The sequence below is a fragment of the Danio rerio genome, chromosome 16 (assembly GCF_049306965.1).
Source record: "Danio rerio strain Tuebingen ecotype United States chromosome 16, GRCz12tu, whole genome shotgun sequence".
Classification (NCBI taxonomy): domain Eukaryota; kingdom Metazoa; phylum Chordata; class Actinopteri; order Cypriniformes; family Danionidae; genus Danio; species Danio rerio.
Window position 1 is genome coordinate 45,508,160 of NC_133191.1, and position 21,919 is coordinate 45,530,078.

Consider the following 21,919-nt stretch of genomic DNA (forward strand, 5'->3'; position numbering starts at 1 on the left):
GTAGGTAGTGCTATCGCCTCACAGCAAGAAGGTCACTGGTTCGAGCCTCGGCTGGGCCATTTTTTGTGTGGAATTTGCATGTTCTCCCTGCAATTGCGGGGGTTCCCACACTCCAAAGACTTGCTGTACAGGTGAATTGGGGAGGCTAAATTGTCCGTAGTGTGTGAGTGTGAATGTGTGTGTGGATGTTTCTCAGAGATGGGTCGCGGCTGGAAGGGCATCCACTGCGTAAAACATGCTGGATAAGTTGGCGGTTCATTCCGCTGTGGCGACCCCGGATTAATAAAGGGACTGAGCCGAAAATGAATAAATGAATGAAAAATTTTTTTGGTGTTAAAACAATAAATGTTTGTCATAATACATTTATTGGTCTGACCAACTGTAATAATAAATCTCCATTATTTCCTCTATAATATTTTCATATTTAAATACTTCATTTTTAAACATTACTCTTCAAAGATTGTATTTGGAAAAATTGTGGATAAATGTGGTTTATAAAAGAACAGTATTTAAATACTTCCAGTTTCTCTGGATTTCCTATTTATATTTCCGCATTTCAGTAAACCATAATTTGATAACATGTAATGATGATAAACATGTCAACGTTTTGATGGCACATTGGCAATATTTATAACTTCACAGGGTTTCAGCGGAATCTTAAGTCTAATATTTTAATATTTTTATTCTAAATTTAAGGCCTTAAAAAGTCTTAAAAATCGTGGTTCTAGGTCTTAAATATTTTTGCACAGGTCTTATTTTTTCCGATGTCCATGTAACGCTACATGTAATGCTTATTTAAATTCTTTTTCTGTAGTTGTTGCTTGGTTTTCGTGGTGTTGTAGTTCATGTAGTTTCACTTGTCCAATTGTAATTTGCAGTATTACAACTACAAATGAGACCAACATGCAATAGCCAATCAGTTTTCTGTTGTTAAACTCAATACGCACGGCGAATGTGACATCATCCATATGTTTGCTGAGGTTCAATTTGGGTTCGTGCGACATGAATTCGGCTGGTGGAGCTCACAAAATTTTTTGAAACTCGTGCGAACGGTTCACGCAGAGTCGCATAATTTGCCATAAAAAAACAAAAAAAACAATTGTAGAGCAACTCATGTTCTGTTGCCATTTAATATTTAATTTTAATAACAATGATGCATCAAAGTTTGATTTAGAAAATCTTGAATGGTTTTTAAAAATTCTTATAATTATTATAATAAATTATAGAAATAATAAAAAACAATTTGTTTAAAAATCTTTAGTGATATTAATTATATGACTGGGTCCAGGAAACTTTCTACTTCTCTGTTTATCCGTCTGATTTTACTGTCTGTTTCTTTTGACCACCCGCTGTCATTTAAAAGAATATCTCAATGGCGAACGCATCCAGTTTAAAAGCCTCTTACGTTTCGTAAGTTGCGCGATGTGACGCATCTGACATGCCTTTTGTACCGTTCAATTTGGTTACATATATTTTGCCACTAATTTTGGGATTTTGCAATTTGTCTGTATATGCGTGTTTTTGATATTGTAATATAGGTCTTAAATTTAATACTTGATGGTCTTAAGGTCTTAAAGTCTTAAATTTGACATTATGATATCTGCAGAAACCCTGCTTCAGAAGAGTTAATAATAGTAGTTTATAATAAATCGGAAAAGTTATTATTTGTTTATTATTATGTTTATTTATTAAAAATTATTATAATTTATAATATTTTCTATTTGGAAGAAATTGAAATAATTTAAAAAATATATGAATAAAACCATTATTAATATTACTAAAAAATTCAGAGATTTTTAAAAACTATTCAGACAAAATCTTAGTGACCTCAAAATTCTGAATGGATTGTTTTGATTTACATTTATTAAAATTTTATTAATTTTATTGTCTTTCATTATGAGTCAAATTTAAGTATCACACACCAGCCTGTGGCACTGCGTTAAAGAAAGCATAAAAGTAACAAAAAATACCCTCAGATTCTCAATTTCACTCCCACATTGTTTATTGTTTATATTTTACATATTTTTTCTTATTGTTTGACTTTTATTTAACATATCTTTAATTTAGCTTGTTTTTTGACAAGGCTAGTAAAAATCAGAAGACTTACATTTTCTTGAGAAATATTAGTTAGTAATATTAGTTTTTAACAATTGTATTTGTGGTTATGGTATATCACAGAAACACATTTCACCAGGCTTGTCGTGTTACAATAAATAAAGCCTCCCTTCTCTTTTCTAAAACTCCTCCGCTCTTTGTGTGCTTATCAGAGGGTTTTATGAATCGGAATGGAATTTCTTTGTTGGTTTCACACCTTGTTGTATTTATAGATCAGACAGCAGTCATTCATTGCTAATCTGTAAGTTGCTCAGTGACTTTACTCAGAAAACGTGCATTACCGCTTCCCTTTGTGCTCTTTCTGTGAACAAATGTCAAGAGGTTTTAAACCTCATGGCCAAAATATTCTTTTAAGCAAACAAACACCTACATTTCTCATTTATACATGGAACTGTTACTGATTAACAACAAGCCCTCATTCATATTGCATATTAGCACACACTAAAGGTCCAACTATGCGACTGCAGAGACAAACAATAGCCTTGTTCTTAAACAAACACACTCTGATTGCGGCATTGAAGGTCATTGTTTCAAGGCTTTGCTTTTATCTTTGAGGTTGTTGTTATGGTGGTTAGATACGCATCAGATGGATATAGGTCAGGTTTTTTTTAAAGCCTGGCCCCCTGCCTGCGTTTACCGTTTTCTGTTTACTGTTTTTACTCCGTAAGGAAAACATCAACACTGAGTGCACAAACTGAGATCTTGTTTACCTAGAATTCCCATTTGTGGAAGTGTGTTGACTGGAATTTCTAGAGGGACTTGTTTTGCGAGGGTTTAAGTTCCAGTTTAAGAGGGTTCAAATGCCAGCTTTAAATTGATTTATTGGCCCACTAATGTGGCACTTTAAAGATTTGGTTCAGCCAAAAAAGAAATTTTTTTATTACTTAATTACTAAGTTGTTACAATTCTTTTTACATATTTGTTCATATTCGAAACACAAATTAAAATACTTTAAAGTAGGACTAGGATGAAAATTATTTTTGTATTTTGTTTGTACAGCACTGTCTCTAGGTATAGTGTGTTCACAGTTATATTGCAGTAACATAAAGACAATATATCTCTTTTTGAATTTCCTGATATTAAAATAGGATCCAAATTCCTCCCATTTTGAGGCTGACTGCAATGTGATATAGGAGTGCGGTTTCCCCACTCACCGAATTTATTGACATCCGCGTATTAACATGTCTCCGTTTTAACACGTATAATCTTGTCAACAAGACAGGACATGCGCAAAGCAACTGGGATTAAACGATCTGTTTAGCTCGCTGTCTATAGATTATCAATCTTCATCAACAGTGCATGTTTGTTATGAATTATAGTGATTTTACCATCTTTATCATCACAACCGCATGTAAGTACAGTTATAAAAGATCCTGGGTTGTGGACGTTAAATCAGGTTTATTTTGCACATTAACATAACAGATGTCCGTGCAGCAGTGTATATTAACATGCAATGTTAAACGCTTGCAGTGTGTGTGTGGGTGTGTGTGTGTGTGTGTGTGAACTTTGTAACAACATTGCAGTAAAGCTTGAATTAACTCCATAACAAATACATCAAATAATCATTGGGAAAGTTCTCACTGTAGTATTTCTCACAAGCATGCGATCGGTTTCCTTCATGTCTGTCACTGTGCTGTTTATCTGACGGAGTCGGAGACCTAGACACACTGACAGGCAGGTGGGAACGGTGGGCGTAGAGAACTAGCATTAAGACTAAGGCAACAAAAACAGCTACATATTGTTTAGAGCAGAAAAATTCCAAATATTCTGAAAGGTATAATATATAATCTGACTGGTGTTTGGGCTGAAACTTTACAGACCTTGAAAAAGGGTTAAAATAGGTGCCCTTTAAATGAAATCTGAGGGCTCATCCTCAAATGATCATAGTCCAGGAAAGGAACCAAAAGCTAAATCAGTTGTAATGATAGAAATTTTACTTTCGTGCACTAAAATGACTACGAGAAATACAACATATTTTCCATTAGAGTAAGCAGCATGACATGTAAGCATAGTATTGCATGTTGTAAACACTCACCCTGATCTGATGTTTAAGAGGTTGGTACATTAATAAATTCTTTTCATTTTGTTTTAGAGGTCTCATATAATGTCTAATATTTCATTAATTCAATTATTTAATTGATGTATTTATCAGGGATGCTGATATCTATGTCAAGTCAGCACTGTTTCATCCTGCTTTCAGCTAAATCAGAGATATTTAGGTTGTTCCCTACATTTTGAGCATTTCCCTTTAGAGCTGTTTCATGATCGATATAAGGACTATCTGCTTGTAAACAAACCAGCGCCATTTAGTTCCACAAGGAAGCTTAAACAGTTGAAGACAATTTATTAGTTCCTATTAACTATCAACTCCTTTTATTAACTCTTCATTTTTACCTAGTGTTGTTTAGCTGAGACACATTTTAAACATAATTGTTTTAATAACGAATTTCTTTCATCTTTGCCATGATGACAGAACATAATATTTAACTTGGTATAGATATATATAGACAGTATTTAGCTTAAAGAGCTAATTAAAGGCTTTACTAGGCTAATTATGTTCACTATTATTACTCAAGGTGGAAAATAATATTGTTATTTTTTATTCAAATATTTTATTTCAGCCAAACTACAAGAAATAAGAATTGCTGTGAAAAAAATCCTCAAATTAAACAATAAAATGTGAAAAAGTGAAAAAGTATTACAATTTTACTGGAGAGCTAAATATTTCGCCTTTATAAGTATGTCATACCAAACATTTCCTGAACATGTTATCATTTTATTGAGGGACAACTGTATTTTGATAATCATCGTTTTATCATGAGTTCCCTGATGTGAACACAATGGTGTTGGCTTTTCCATATCGATTCAGTCACAAAGCAAACTCTTCAAGGTCTCAGTTACAACTACTGTGTTTGAGAGCAAAGTGCACACACATTGGCGGCCAGTGAAGACCATAGGGTTGGCATTATGCAAATTGGGCTAAGACTGGAATTACTGACGACTCATTTCAGGCAGATCAGAGTCAGTCCGTTCTGATAAACTCCAGTGTCTGCTTTTAAATGAGGGAAACTATGCAGATCATTCACAGGTAAAACTTTAGTTCAGGTTACAATTCACGCTATTAACTACCTGCCTGTTATCAAGATATTAACTGTTTTTAAGTACTAATAAGGTATGATCTTATTCTCTGAATCCCTAATCCTACCTTAAACCAAAACCCACTTCTACCTGACTAACTATTAATAAACAGCTATTAATAATTAGTAGATTATTAAGATACTAGTGTTAGTTAATGGTTTGGTAATACTGTGAATTGTGACCTAAACTAAAGTGTTACCCTTTCACATTCATAAACGGCTGTATCACACACTTCATGAATGATAATACCAAAAAAAGTGTACTGGGGCATTTTCAGTGAAGTGTGTAATTTAATTTGTTTTGCAATAGACACATTTAAGGAAAAATAGGCAGTATTTAAGCACATCTTGCCTCGATTGGACAGGTTGTTTTAGACTGTTGTTTTGAATATTAAGGTTTAACATAGTTTTAATGATGATAACAGTCTGTATTTTTATTTACATTACTATCGTTCAATGTAATTCCTGATTGACTGTTTGCACTATCCAATTCCCCTCGAAATGAATCCCATTCTTGTATATAATGTTAAATTAATATTATAGAGCAATTATATCTATTATTTACTTTATATATTTATTTATTTATTAAATATTTATTTTGTTTATATTGTTTATTCTCATATTTCTTTAATGCTAAAGGTCACTTCGAGCCACCAAGCTAATTTCATTGTATCACTACAAGTCTCTTATGCTTTATAATGTGTGTGTGTTTGTGCAGAGTGGCAGCTCTTGGGCTTTTCGCTGGTGTTTTGCTGGTGCTCTTACTCTTCTGTCTGTATCGTGTGCTCTGCCCTCGAAACTATGGGCAGAACGGTGTGCCCCATGGCCGTCGTCGTCGTGGAGACCTGCCCTGCGATGAGTACGGATATTCACCCCCCATCAGTGAAATTTCCCCTCTGCTGCTGAGAGGTCACAGTATGGTACGTTGACTGGAGTCATGCAGGATTGAATTTATTTTTCCATAAATACAGTCTTGAGATATTTAAAAGATCTTTTGGCACCTCTCTTCAGGACATTGAGTGTCTGGCCAGTGATGGCATGCTGCTGGCCAGCTGTTGCCTGGCAGGACAGATCCGTGTATGGGACGCACAGACTGGAGACTGTCTCACTGTTATACCCAACAAAGGGTAAGGAAATGTATAACTATAATAAATAGACAGACTGCTTAATGTTCAATTAATGTACACTCAAAAAATTATATTTACTGTAATCTGCTTGTTTAAAATATTTTTGGGGGGGGCAACTTAATTATTTTATGTTCAACCCTTTTTAATTCGTAAAATCGAATAAGTTAACTGATCATTTTTATGTTGTCCCAACACAAATCGATTTTGTGGAACCCAGCATTTTTAATGATGTACATATAAAATAAAGTTTTTTTTACATATATAATAATAAATGTGCATATAGACAATTAATAAAATATTACATTCATTCATTCATTTTCTTTTCGGCTTAGTCCCTATATTAATCTGGGGTCGCCACAGTGGAATGAACCACCAACTTATGCAGCGCATGCCTTTCCAGCCGCAACCCATCTCTGGGAAACATCCACACACACTCATTCTCACACACAAACACTCATACACTACGGACAATTTAGCCTACCCAATTCACCTGTACCGCATGTCTTTGGACTGTGGGGGAAACCAGAGCACCCGGAGGAAACCCAAGCAAACGCAGAGAGAACATGCAAACTCCACACAGAAACACAGAGGCTCGAACCAGTGACCTTCTTGCTGTGAGGTGACAGCACTACCTACTGCGCCACTGCGTCACTGGAAAATACTATATTTTACATTCATTTTAACTGTTTTAAAAATTGTTATTTCCACTAGTCCTGGATTTATTTGATAATATTACAAAAAAACATGATAATATAAATTGTAAACATTTTTAAATGGTCGATGTGGTTAGTGGTTAGTGCATCGACATAGCACTGAGATGCTTACAGAGATTGATTCCTTTCCGATTCTACCCCTCTCTCTGCTCCCCATGAATTCTTGTCTCTACTTACTTTCTTATAAAATAAAATAAAAAAACGTTAAAAAATATATATATGTATATATATATATATATTTTTTTTTTTTTATTGAAGTATTGCTACAATAAAATGTTTTCTTTTAAATATTACTGTGACTAAAATATTGCTATAATATTACCTGTGATGTTGATTTTTTTTATTATTACAGCGCAAAGTCTTAAAATGTCTTACATTTAAAAAAACATTTTAAATGGGTCTTAGTTTTCCTTTGTTTATGCAAAGCTACCCAGTTGAAAAAGAAATGTGCGCACATCTAGGAATCTCAAAGGCTGGTGCTCGATCAAAAACAAACACCGTAACAAAAGAAAATCGACGCACTGCCACTTTACCTCTCAAAAAAATTGAGATGGTCACCTGATGAAGACCATGTAGTTCGAAACATGACATTAAAACATTTTTTGAGAGCTACAGTTAAGTGGCAGTGTGCCGATTTTCTTTTAATCTAAAGCTACCCATTGATCTATCACACATCCAATCTTTAATAATACATCTCAATAAAACTTTTACCAATAGTCTATTCATAACTAATATTATTACAGTCTTTTGTGCATACATTTAGTTTATTAAAGTTTTAAAGAGTTATTTTTAAGTTATGCTAAAACAAATTGCATGGATTTAAAGTGGGAACATTTTTAAAATATGTGCAGAACAAGCAATGAGATGCTGATTAACTGATCATACAGTATTCATTGTGTGTTAGTCTTTCCATGCTTTTTTGGCATGGTAAAATAAAACCCATATTTTGTCATAAACCATTTTCTCATTTAAATACCATACACAAGTTTAGTGTTTTCCTCTTCCCAATGTATCTTGTTTATCATATCTTGCTGGTTTAATTCAACTTACACAATAATAAAAAAAAAAAAATCACCTTGACCACTACTGTATTGTGTATTTTAACATGCTTGTGTCCTCTGTTAGCCTGCGCAGGAGCAGCAGCAACGGTTGTTGGGAGCACCGTGATGGCTGGGATCACATCAGTGCTTTTGAAGTAGAGGGAATAGCTACAGACTTTCGAGAACCAGGAGGAGCGATGGGAGGCCCAGATGTAGATATTTTCGCTATAAGGAGGAGGACCACCCCTGCTCGTCCTGCACTGTTTGGAGACCAACCAGACCTCACGCCTCTCATCGACACCAACTTCGGGGCGCTGCCTCCATCTCAGGCCCTGAGCGGCTCTGGCTTTGACTTTGGGAGTTTGGTGGAGAAAGCGTACCAGGAGCATGAGCCCTCTCCAGTGTTGGTCTTCCCTCCGTCTCCTCCAGCCTCACAGCAGAGACGCCGCAGCCTCGGGGATCAGCCGGTCCTGCCTCCTGAGCTCCCTCCACAGAGCAGTGCAGACTGGGACAGCTCAGTGTGGGCCATGGAGCTCAGGGGGAACCTCATTGCTACGGGCCGCAGCACTGGAAAATTGGAGGTGAGGGAAAGATGTGATGTTTTTTAACCGTAAATACCTAAAGTTAAAGCCAATATAATTTTTTCTTTTTCAAATATTTTCCAAATGATATTTAACAGAGCAAGGAATTTTTAAAAGTATTTCCTGTAATATCTTTTCTTCTGGAGAAAGTCTTATTTGTTTTATTTCAGCTTGAATAAAACCAGTTGAATTTTTTTTAAAACCATTTTAAGGTCAATATTATTAGCCCCCCTTAAGCAATATTTGTTTTTTGATAGTCTACAGAACAAACCATCGTTATACAATGAGTTGCCTAATTACCCTAACTTGCCTTATCAACCTAGCCTTTAAATGTCAGTTTTAAGCCTTTAAATTTAACTTTAAGCTGAATACCAGCATCTTGATGTCTAGTAAAATAATATGTACTGTCAACATGGCTAAGACAAAATAAATCAGTTATTAAACTATTTTGTTTAAAAATGTGCTGAAAATTGTATGTACATTTTAGGATTCTTATAAAAAACAGCGTTTTTAAGTACAAATATCCCCATAAATACTAATAATGTGCTCAACTGGGTGTACATTTTGAATCAGATTAAAAGATATTATGTTCATGAACTTGATGGAAACACATTTTCTGAATAAATTCCTTGATGCACATCAAAACCATCTTAGGATTTTTCCTCAACAGATAATGTGATTGTATAACTAGATTAACCAGTAAACTGGTTTGCTATCTACTGGTCTGAGGTGGAACTGAAGTGTAAAGAGGAAAAAAAGATAAAAAAATATATATTATTCATATGTGACCCTGCCCTGGAACACACCACCTTATGGTGATTTTGGCAAACGACAAAAATGCATTTAATGGGTTCAAATTATAAATTTTTCTTTCATGCAAAAAAACATATTTGAGTATTAAATAAAAATTGTGTTCCATTTTATATATTTAGTAAATTTCGGTCTGTAAATGTATCAAAACTCGTTACTAGGGCCAGACATAATCTGCGGACATTGTGTGCTATTTCTGCTGAGAATTTAGTAAAAAAAATAAGATTTATTTGGAATGATTAGGAGTATCGTAACTAAAAACTTAATATATATAAAATAATATAATATATGTTTTTAACTTTTATTTCATTTTTAATTTATTTTCATTACTTAATTTAAACAACTTTTAAAGGCAGTTTTGTCAGTATTTGCATGTTTTTGATGTTTTGAAACCTCAGATTCTCTGATAGTTGTTTCTCTGTCAGATATTGATCTATCCTAACAACGTATACATCAATGAAAAGCCTATTTATTTTTTTAATAAAGAAATGACATTTAAGACATTTATCATTCTAGTTTCTTCGTTTTCTTAACTTTCCTTCTGTTGAACCCATGAAAATGTAAACTGCACTTTATAAATATTTCTATTTTTAAGCATAATGTAAATTCAGAACTTTGGATGGGCTCATAGCTAGGGTTTTTAACTTACCTTCTTTATTTTCTGTTCTACCAGCTGTGGGATGCAGTAGAGGGATCTTTACGGTGCAGTAATGAAGATGGAGTTTCTGGAATTACAGCCTTGGCTTTTCTTAACAACAGGTGCATTTCACAGCAATATGAATTGCATGCCTAAGCCACACCAGTTTCACACCAGCTTGCATTCTTCTGCTAACAGTGATGTTTTCTTTTGCAGAATTGTTGCAGCCCGATTAAATGGCTCACTGGATTTTTTCACAGTGGAGATCAACAAGCCACTCGGGTTGCTGCAATATCGAGGTGAGGCATGTCTTTAAGTATTCGGCAAAGAACATTAAAACACTTCTGTTTTTAAAAACCCTGCAAATATCAGGGAATGTAGTGTCAGGAAATGTAATGAAAATTGAAATGTGATGTATACTCATTGACTTAAGTAATTTTTTGACAGTTCACTAAATGCTCTAAATAGCACTTTAAAAAAAATCCTTCAACTCCTCGAATTTCATTGTACGTACAAACCATGATATTATTAAAGATTTTAAGCGAATTAAAAATATATCAAGTCTGGGTAAAGTTTTATTATTGTAGTTTTCTTTGCGGCATGTGTGATTTCAGGGAAATAGTTTTTAGAACTCCAGACCCAATGTTAAAAAAAGAACTGGTAAATTTCTGGAAATATATTAGATCAGAAGGCATGGAAATGTAAAAAATAGTTTACCTGATATATATTTTTGCATCAGGACCACCAGGCCGAGGTAGTCTACCACCGTCCCCCTGTTACAGCAGCGAGGATGTAATCAGCTGTCATCTCACTCGCTCAGTACAGTGTGCCCATCAGAAACCCATCACTGTGCTGAAAGCTGCTGCTGGCAGAGTGGTCACCGGCAGCCAGGACCATACAGTCAGGGTAAGATCATTTATATATAACACACACACACACATATATATATATATATATATATATATATATATATATATATATATATATATATATATATATATATATATATTTATTACAATAGCTTGATAATCTGAAAAGCAAAGGAAGCAACACTTATATAATAAAGTTTACCTAAAATATTAGGTGCTAACGCTTTATGTAGGCACAGATTCTGATTCCTACAGTTAACGCATGCCTACTTTTTATTTAATCTAATTCAGTTCATTTCAATTCAAGTTTATTTGCATAGCGCTTTTTACAATAATTCTAATTTTAATTCCTTTTTAGGTGTATCGTTTGGAGGATTCTTGTTGCCTCTTCACCCTGCAGGGCCACTCAGGTGGTATAACCGCCATCTACATAGACCAGGTCAGAAGCACACCACTATATCACACTTGCATGCTTGTGCAGTACTGCAATGATTGATTAATTGATTGATTGGTTGGTTGGTTGATTGGTTGATTGATTGACAATGAATGGACAAATAAATTAATGTGTGGTTGGTATGTGGAAATATGAGTGAATGGATAGATAGATGGTGACAATGGTGCATACATGGTTGGATACAGGGGTGAATACTAGGTATGAGCTGTTATAAGATTCTGATGGTATGATAACCTTGGATAAAAATATCACGGTTTCACAGTATCATGGTATTGTGATCACTGCTTTAAAATACAATTTTTATTTTCATTTATTTTATTTTTAGTTTATTTTAAATGTCTGGGTAAAAACACAACAACTTTTTGTCAATATATTTTATTTTAAGAAACATTTAAAATAGTTTGGAACAGTAAACATGTCAGACTAAATAACAAAAATAAATCATTGCCTTCTAAAATCGACTTCTTTATCCTTTACTTTTCCCAATTTGTGAAGTTTTTTTTCCTCACCACTGTCACCACTGGCTTGCATAGTTCGGGACTTGTAGAGCTGCGCACCGATGGATTTGCTCTTCAGTGTTTGGACTCTCAACAGTGAATATTAAAACACACTGAACTGAGCTAAACTGAACTACACTTAAACTCTAAAAACTAAAATGACACCATTTCAGTTCACTTTAATCTTCTATGTAAGCCTGCTTTGACACTATCTACATTGTAAAAGCACTATGCAAATAAAGATGAATTGAATTAAAAAGTTAAAAAATTTTATTCAATTTCATATACTGTAGGAACGGTATTACAGGAACATTTAACATTTAGGTTTTAAAACGTTGACTTTTCCAAAACCACAGTAAACCTTGAAACTAGTTATTATCCCATGCCTAGTGAATACATGGATGTATTGTTGTTGGATACATGAATGAACACATGGAGGATACATACATGTATGGGTGCATAAATGCATATTTTGATGGATGGAAGTATATAATATTGGGTGGATATGTTGATTGATAGATAAGATATCTATATTCAGGGTTCCCATAATGATGACATTTTATAAGGTTTATTCCAGACCTATTGAAAGTCAGGGGATTTTATATTTGTTTGGTCCAGGTCATGTCATAACAGGGAAATCAAGAGTTTGTCATTTAAAATTTTACTTAAATATAAATATAAATATATATATATATTTTTCACTTAAATTTTATTCCTTTTCTCACTTGGCAACTGGCAATTATACAGTCACCAGGCTGAACCTGTTAAAATACTGTCACTGGCTAAATTTTGTCTGCTCAGTGCTCAACCAGTCCCTCCTAGATTTAACAAAATTAAGTTTTGATTTTTGCAGCCTAATAGGACTATTCTCCAAATTTGTGGCAATATTTACGACATTTGTTGTGTTGTTTTGAAAACATACACAAAATCACACATCTTAGTAGTATTGTTTTTTTTACCTGAAGATCTACTCAAGACAACTTCTGACTTTTTTTTCATCATAAGTCATGGAAAAAATTTTTAGTCAGTAAAATTCAGGGAACAGTCATGCCATTTTACATTAGACTTTAAATGGAAACGATGTATATTAATTGATGGATGAATGAATGGATGGATAGGTGGGTTAAATCATTTAACTTTCTGTTATTACAATAGTAAGCACATGATTCAGGAGCACTAAAATAAAGTGTTACCTATTCTCTCCAACACTAATGTCCTTCTGTGCTTTGTTATAGACTATGGTTCTAGCCAGTGGAGGCCAAGATGGAGCCATCTGCGTGTGGGATGTCCTAACAGGCAGCCGGGTGAGCCACGTGTACGGTCATCGTGGTGATGTCACCTCACTGGTTTGCACAACATCCTGCATCATTAGCAGCGGTTTGGATGACCTCATTTGCATTTGGGACCGAAGCACAGGCATTAAGCTGTACTCAATACAACAGGTGCGTGATTGGAAGAGTTAAAGGGATAGTTCACACAAAAATCACTATTTACTCACCCGCAAATGTTTTCAACCGAGTTTCTGCCTTCTGTCGAACACTTTTGAAGAAAACTTTCATAAAAGGAACTTTCATAATAGGAAAAACAAACACTATGGAAGTCTATGGTTACAGGATTCAAACACTTTTCAAAGTATCGTAATTTGTGTTACACAGAAGAAAGAAACTGAAACAGTGTTGGAAAACAGCATTGTTGTAAATAAAAATACATCATCATTATCTTCTCAAACAGTGTTGAAACAAATAAAGGGTGAGTAAATGTCAACCGAATATTAATTTTTTGTGAACTATCCTTTTAAGACCGTGTGAATCATTCAACAAAATGAGCATTTTACACAGATATTCTCGTGTTTCAGGAGGTGGGATGTGGGGCCAGTCTGGGGGTGATTTCTGAAAATCTGCTGGTGACCGGAGGACAAGGCTGCGTGTCATTTTGGGACCTGAACTATGGGGACCTGCTGCAGACGGTGTACCTGGGGCCGAGCAGTGAAGGTCAGAGCGTCCGGCAGCTCCTGGTTTTGGACAACGCCGCCATCATCTGTGACTTTGGTAGCGAGCTCAGTCTGGTCTATGTGCCCTCTGTTCTGGAGAAGCTGGACTGAGCACAAACACACATGAACAGCAGCCTGCAGATTCGCAGAGCGGCTGGCAACCCAAGCACTCACCCTTTAAAGAGCATCACCGCTGGGTCACTGCACACATGAATGGCGTTTACATGTCCTCTTATTGTGCACCCTACACTGAGTAGGGAGAAAGCGGACGAGTTCTAGCACATCTGAGCCGGATGGAAATCTTCTTCTCTTGTCGTTCATCAGGCCTGAACACTTTTTTTACTTTTTGCTAGAACATTATACAGATTATTCTGTGTGAATCTAGATATGAGGGTGTTAAAAAAAGCTGCTGACAGCGAGAGGTGGCTCTCCTGCCCTGCCTTAAGATGCCCATGTGTGTGAGTGTGTGTGTGTTTGATGGTGAATGCTGTCCAGCACTAAGAGATCACCATAATATTTGCAAGAACGAAAGGTTGTGGATGGGGCAGAAAAAGGCAGAGTTTGTCCTGCTGAAAGGTTTGAATCTCATGAGAGCTGTAGAAATGTACAGGTTCTTCTTCACCCCGTAATCAAAAGAATTTTCAGAGCTTTGATTACAGTGGAAGGCCTGTATCATAATAACCGCATAGGAAGATGAACCATTGGTCAGGAAAAAGCTATTTTAGGGTCATTATTTTTCTAATATATGTATACACACACACACACACACACACACACACACTACATGTTATTATAACTTATTACTAAATTATTACTAAATTATTAATCTTTTTCAATTCACAACTGTAAGTTTGAAGGGGGTCGCACACCCAATGCAGCGCTCGACAGTTGAAAGTATCACACACCAGACGCGCACAATCGAAAGTCATTTAATATAAAACTATTCAGATGTCGCTCTGTGGCACGGCAGAAGTCGTAACTGGGGGCCACTGTGCTTACCCTAGGGCTGGGCGAGAATGCAAAAAATTATTTTCCATATTAAACGATATATATTTTAATATAAGTCATTAATGCTTTTAGATTTAAAAGAGTAGCCCAACAATGACTGAAGGGTCCAGTAAATGGCCAAACATTTTTGGCAGATAAATATTCAGTGCCCGAAAATTTGGAACATCTCTAATATCAGCACACTTCTAGATTCCATTGTTGCACATTTCTGCTGTGTCATTGGCTCTAAGATCAATATAGAGTGAAAAAGTCCAGAGCTTTTCACTGTTATTGACATCAATTTTATCGAGAGTCGATATAAAATCGTTTATTGGCCCAGCCCTAGCGTACCCTGATAGAAATCTTTGTTTAGAATTCTAAAATGCATGGGGCTGTGCCAAGCAGCGCAACCCGTGTGCGACCCCCCACCCACCCCCACCCCCCAAGCAAATTGAATTTTTGCTAATGTAACAGATCTTTACGTCCTTACAGGATGATTTTTATTCTTTTATCGAAGTGATCATTTTTTAAATGAAAAAAAGTGTTCTACATTTTCACTAAATGCTGTCACCGTGCAAATAATAGACAACTGATTATATTTGCGACCCATCACTTCTCGTTTGCTTTTGATTTTGGGGTGAAACATCTGGATGCTGTGTTTTCTGTGAATGGTCGCGTTATCAAAAAGCATACTGTACGTCTGAATCTCTGGGGAAAAGGCGGAAGGGGGGGGTCTATCTTTTTAATATTGAGATCAATTATTTCTAAGTGAAATTTCTAACAATTTGTATTTGAATTTAAAACTTATAGAGAAGTTAAAGCGGAGACGTGGTCATCAAATTTAAAACACACCAAAAGCTTTGACTAACTTACACCATAATAATAAGATCATATTGACATTTTCGGTGTAGTGTCGGTCTTTGTCGGGTAGCCAGAGACATGAGAAAGCGAGATGTTCTCATTTCAGCTCTGCCTTAAACACAATAGAAATGTTCACGCGCACATTATGATGTACATGTATTACGAGTCACCCAAAGTCATATTAATAGAAATGCAGCAGATTTTAGGCTGGAAGGTAATGGATAGGGCTGCTTTTTTATTATTAGATGTTTCTATTTTCTTATTGCGTTTTTGTTGTAGATCAGTTTACAGGTTTCACTGAGATTTTGTTGACATTAGTTTTTACTGTACATTTTATTTTGGGCCCTGTAACCAGGCACAGTGGATGTGTGTGTTTGATGAATATTAGTGTATCCAGTCCAGCCCTGCAGAATCCGCACTAATGTGTGCATTGGTTCGGCTTTTTTATTTAATACAGCCATATCAATCAAATAATTGATTGTTTTTCCCTGATGTTCTAGTACTGGGATTGGTACAAATGCACATTTGTTGTCCCGAGAACTTAAACTGAAATACTAGAATGCACTGAGAGAACAGTAGCTTTGTTTTGTTCGTTATTTGTTTGTTTTGATTTTTTACAGATAATTAAGCTCATACGCATGTGCGCATCTGACTCATTTTGTGTTTTGGTTTATGATTTGGTAAGAAGATATACCAAAACTTTTCCAATTTTCAATGCAAATAAGTCTTAGGTGGTTTTTACTGCACTTTAGAACTTTATTTTGATGCTTTAAATATTTTGGGGTTACGGATTGTTTGTTTTATCATGTGTCCCTCCATTCTTTTGAAAAACAACTATTGTCCCCATAAAAATTAACAAAAAAAATTGATTTATGCAAGTAACTAAAATGCACATGCTCCCTCAATTATTAGCCATGTTTTGTGAATGTAAATATTAGTTTGTTTTGATGAGAGGTTTAGTTTTGCAATCTCAAACCGTATAGTAACATTTGGCCCTCTTTTTGTGCGATTTTCGTTTTTTTATATATATACGTTTATAATTGGGTTTGCGATTGTGGCATTGATATGGCTGAGCTTTCACAAGACTGTGTGAGGCTGATGTGTGTAATGCAAGGATGCTCAAAAATCATAAAAAAATAGCAATCATTTTAATTCAGTGTGTGGCCAGTTATTTCTAAAAAACTAAAGCAGACAGGAGTAGTCCAGAACTGTTTATTTATGGAACCATGTCAGTATCAGAAATAATACATTTACAAAATAAAATTTATACACCTTTCACATTTGTAATATTTAATTCGCAAATTCAAAACACAGTTCGTAAATATGCAAATCTGATTTGTGATTTGTAAATACGCAAACAAAATTTGTAATATGTAAATCCAAATCGGAATTTCAAAATCCAATTTGTGAATATGCAAATCCAGTTTGTAAATTCAAAACAATTTAAACATATGCAAATGTGATTTGTAAATTCAAAATCCAATTCGTAAATATGCAAATTTTGTTTGTAAATTAAAAAAATTTAGAAACGCGCAAATCTGACTCGTAATTTTAAAACATAGTTCATAATAAAGCAAATTCGAGTTGTAAATTCAAAGCACAATTCATAACTACACAAAACACAATTTGTAAATTTAAAACAGTTCGTAAATATGCAAATGCCATTCGTAATTAAAAAACCCAATTCATAAATACGCAAATCCAATTTGTAAATTTAAAACACGATTCGTAAATACGCAAATCCAATTTGTAAATTTAAAACACGATTTGTAAATGCGCAAATCCAATTTGTAAATTTTAAACAATTCATAAATATACAAATCTGACTCTTAATTTCAAAACACAGTGCATAGTAAAGCAAATTCGATTTGTAAATTCAAAACAGTTTGTAAATACGTAAATGCGATTTGTAGTTTAAAAACACAATTCATAAATAAACAAATCCATTTCGTAAATTCAAAACAATTTATAAATACACAAAACTAATACGTAAATTCAAAACACAATTCATAAATACGCAAAATATAATTCATTAATTAAAAACAAAATTTGCAAATATGCAAATCCAATTCAAAAATTTTAAACAATTCATAAATATGTAAATGTGATTTGTAAATTCGAAATTCAATTCATGATTATGCAAAATCCAATTTGTAAATTAAAAATACAATTCATAATTATGCAAAATCCAATTCATAATTTAAAACACAATTCGTAAATATGCAAAATCCAATTCATAAATTCAAAATCCAATTCATAAATACACAAAATTCAATTTGTAATTCAAAAACACAGTTCTTAAATCCACAACATTTAATTCGTAAATTAAACACAATCTATGAATACGCAAATCCAATTCGTGATTTCAAAACACAATTCATAAAAGCACACTTGTAATTACTTTGGCAAAGTGTTTTGGATTTCTACTTGTGAATTCACAAATTGTTTAGAATTTACGAATTAGATTTTGTAAATGTGAAATGTGTTGTGGGTATTTCAGTTTTATTTTTAAAAATGTTTTATTTTTGAGAATCATCTGGCTCCATACTTATTTGAGTGGTTGGAAATGGCTCTCAGACTATGAGATTACATATTAACCACGTGAGAACCAACTGCTGAGAGAAGACAATGATTTATTATCCTTGGCATGGCCATACTGAAAGCATCATTTACTTGATGGCCATAAACAATGTCAGCTGTTTTTAGTGTATTGTGAGGAGTGAAATAGCACCGCGCTCCATTGTGTTCATTTTACTCTCCCGTCTCAGAGGAGTACATTCCTAGACATGATTCGATGTTTGCGGTGTTGAAGTGAAATACCGCTCTCGACTTGCTGTATCTTTTACTGCTGCTGAAGTAGGAGTGGGGTGGAGGATCTTTTAAAGTGATGTGAAATGCCTGAATGTTGCACTGTTTCTTAAGATGGGGAGGGGGCAGAGACAGATTGATTGGGTGTAAATATTGTTTTTGTTTTTTGTTGTTGGGGGGTTGCTCTGCCCTCTTCTCAATCTTTCCCAAATACACTACACAGTGTAACCAGACAGTAGAGGATGTAACTAATGCTCTGTTTTATTTTTAACACAGGAAAAAAAACAACTTTGTACTAATTTGCAAATAAAAAGGCTTTCATACATTTTTGTAAGTTTGTTTCATTTTATTATTGTTTTCATATGCTAAACTTGTTTTATTTAAGTACTTTTCAAGGTTAAATTCAACAGTATATTTACCAAGCATGTTCTGTAGAAATCTACATTGAGATTCTTCTTGATAGAGATCATTCCAATGATCTATATCAGGGATTACCAAACCTGTTCCTGGAGGGCCGGTGTCCTGCAGATTTTAGCCCCAACCCTAATCAAACACACCTGAACAAGCTAATCAAGGTCTTACTAGGTATACTTAAAACACCCAGGCAGGTGTGTTGAATCAAGTTGGAGCTAATCCTTGCAGGGCATCAGACCCCCAGGAACGAGATTGGTGACCCCTGATCTATATCAATATCTTTATCAGATGCTAAATTTAGTTAGCTAAATATCTAAAGGCTAAAATAACAAATGGACATTCTTGTAGGTACATTCTAAAACTACTTTTTGTTAAAACCTATTAAAAATATTTACGAATGGCAAAATAATATCTTAAATAAAATTTCCGTTTTGAACTGCCATTGTTATATTCCGGACGAGCCCCCATAATACGACCGGCTGCACAGATATCAATAAACAGAGGCAACACAGATCAGCCAGTGGCAAGAAGTAATTTCTTTACAAAAACATGATCAAAATATACTTCAAATTATTTAAAATAAAATTTCAATTTCGAACTGCCATTGTCATGTCTTTGACGAGCCCCCATATACTACGACTGGCTCCAAGTATCTTAAGGGCTAAAAAAAAATCATTCTTGTAGGTACATTCTAAAACTGCTCTTTGATAAAAACCCTCTAAAATATTTACGAATTACAAAATAGTATATTCAATAAAATTTCCTTTTTGAACTGCCATTGATATATCCCGGACGAGCCCCCATATACTATGATCGGCTCCACATATATCAATAAACAGAGGCAACACAGATCAGCCAGTTGCAAGAAGTAATTTCTTTACAAAAACATGATCAAAATATACTTAAATTATTTAAAGTAAATTTTCATTTTGAACTGCCATTGTCATGTCTTGGGCGAGCCCCCATATACATCTGTACATACATCTGTATGCCGATGACACAATAATATATACAGCAGCACATTCTTTAAACCAAGCTGTACAACATCTACAGATTGCCTTTCAAATATTGCAGTGTACGTTGCAAAATTTAAAATTGGTTTTAAATTCAAAAAAGACTAAATATATGATTTTTAGCCGTGGCCGCACTAAGTCAACAGATCAGACAATAAAAACTCTGAACGGTGTTCAAATAGAAAGAGTTAGCTTTTTTAAAAAATCTAGGAGTTTGGATTGATGAGAGATTAGCCTTTGATACACACATTGACAAGTTACTGAAAAAGGCTAGGCCAAAGTTAGGTTTTTTATACCGGTCAAGAAATTGTTTTCCTTATAAAGCCCGCAAAAAAATTAGTAGAGAGTACATTTCTGTCTATAATGGATTATGGTGATCATCTCTATATGCACGCAACCGCTACCCTATTAAGAAAATTAGATTCTGTTTATCATGCAGCAGTACGTTTTGTCACAGGTGCAGATTCACGGACGCATCACTGTATTTTGTATGATTCCTTAGACTGGTTATCTCTATATCAAAGGAGAAAATTACATCTGTACTTATTTATTTTAAAGGCTCTTTTAGGTAAATTACCATCCTATATTTTTAATTTATTAACATTTCACACCAACAATCAACATACTAGATCTGGTTCATGTATTCGTCTGATAGTTCCAAGGGCACTATCAGAACTTGGCAAACGTGCTTTTTCCGTTCACGCTCCCAGGGCTTCCGACTCTGAGTACTTTTAAACATCTTTTATACAACATTTTAAAGGACACCTGCAATTGTTTGTTATGAGCTGATGTTTTTAAGAATGGTGATTTTGTAATTTTGAGGTATTGTTTGTGATTTTTATATGAAACTTTATGTGCTGCCTGCCATCTTGACCAGGTCTCACTGGAAGAAGAGACAGTACTGTCTCAATGTGATCTCCTGGCTAAATAAAGGAAATAAATAAATAAATAAATATACTACGACCGGCTCCAAGTATCTTAAGGGCTAAAAATTTTTTAATTATTCTTGTAGGTACATTCTAAAGCTATCAATTAATAAAAAAACACCTAAAATATTTATGAATTACAAAAATAATATCTTAAATAAAATTTCCTTTTTGAACTGCCATTGTTATATCCCGGACCAGCTTTAGAGATAGTTTTAGAGATAGCTTTGGAGATAGTTGTCACATGCACAGACTGACCAGACCCAGCCATAGACTTGCAAGACCTTGAAAGTTCCCTTTGGCCTCCTGATAGCTTCTTTTACTAATGTCCTCCTGTCTCTGTCATTCAGTTTGAATGGATGGCCAGATCAAGGCAATGTGCAGGTGATGCCATGCACTTGGCATTTCTTAATGATGCTTTAAATAGCACTGCGAGGGATAGATAAAGCCTTTGAAATGTTTTTGTAGCCATCTCCTAACCTGTGCCTTTCTACTTTATCCCGAAAGCACTTCCCCAACCATTATGAATTCTTTGCAGTACCATGCACTATTAACAGAGGCTTTTTTTAAACAAGCCTTAAAAAAAAAAAACAGCTTTTATCCCCAAGAAATCAACACCTCTCCTACTGATGTCAGATGTCACCTGGAGCTTAATTTTGGAGGTGATTGCTTGCACCAGAGCAAGTTTATAATGTTTTACTCCAAAGGGACGATCACTTTACCAAACCCAGGCATTTCACTGATTAATCCTTTGGCATTTATTTCAATTATATTTGTACATTAATGATGAGGATTATAATGTTTAAATGCAGCTAACAAAGTTAGACCATTTATTTTATTTTCCTGGACGTTTTCATTCGGTATGATAATTTTCTATAGGCACTGCGTGCTCCATATACCACACAAAACTATTGTGATTTTATCGCAAGTTGTATTTACC

The 21,919-nt window shown here is 34.6% G+C and overlaps 1 protein-coding gene across 2 annotated transcripts in view; it reads left to right on the plus strand.

The window, feature by feature from the left end:
* scap (SREBF chaperone) overlaps nucleotides 1-18,951 on the plus strand; it is a 48,495-nt gene extending 29,544 nt beyond the window's left edge. For both annotated transcript variants that reach the window (XM_681493.8, XM_005158250.6), the window contains exons 15-23: nucleotides 5,971-6,172; nucleotides 6,264-6,379; nucleotides 8,218-8,713; nucleotides 10,197-10,282; nucleotides 10,377-10,459; nucleotides 10,900-11,066; nucleotides 11,388-11,468; nucleotides 13,216-13,422; nucleotides 13,836-18,951. In XM_681493.8, coding sequence (XP_686585.3) covers nucleotides 5,971-6,172; nucleotides 6,264-6,379; nucleotides 8,218-8,713; nucleotides 10,197-10,282; nucleotides 10,377-10,459; nucleotides 10,900-11,066; nucleotides 11,388-11,468; nucleotides 13,216-13,422; nucleotides 13,836-14,081 — 1,684 coding nt within the window. In that variant the 3' untranslated portion in view covers nucleotides 14,082-18,951. The remainder of the gene's footprint in view (nucleotides 1-5,970; nucleotides 6,173-6,263; nucleotides 6,380-8,217; nucleotides 8,714-10,196; nucleotides 10,283-10,376; nucleotides 10,460-10,899; nucleotides 11,067-11,387; nucleotides 11,469-13,215; nucleotides 13,423-13,835) is intronic.
* The last annotated feature ends 2,968 nt before the right edge of the window (nucleotides 18,952-21,919 follow it).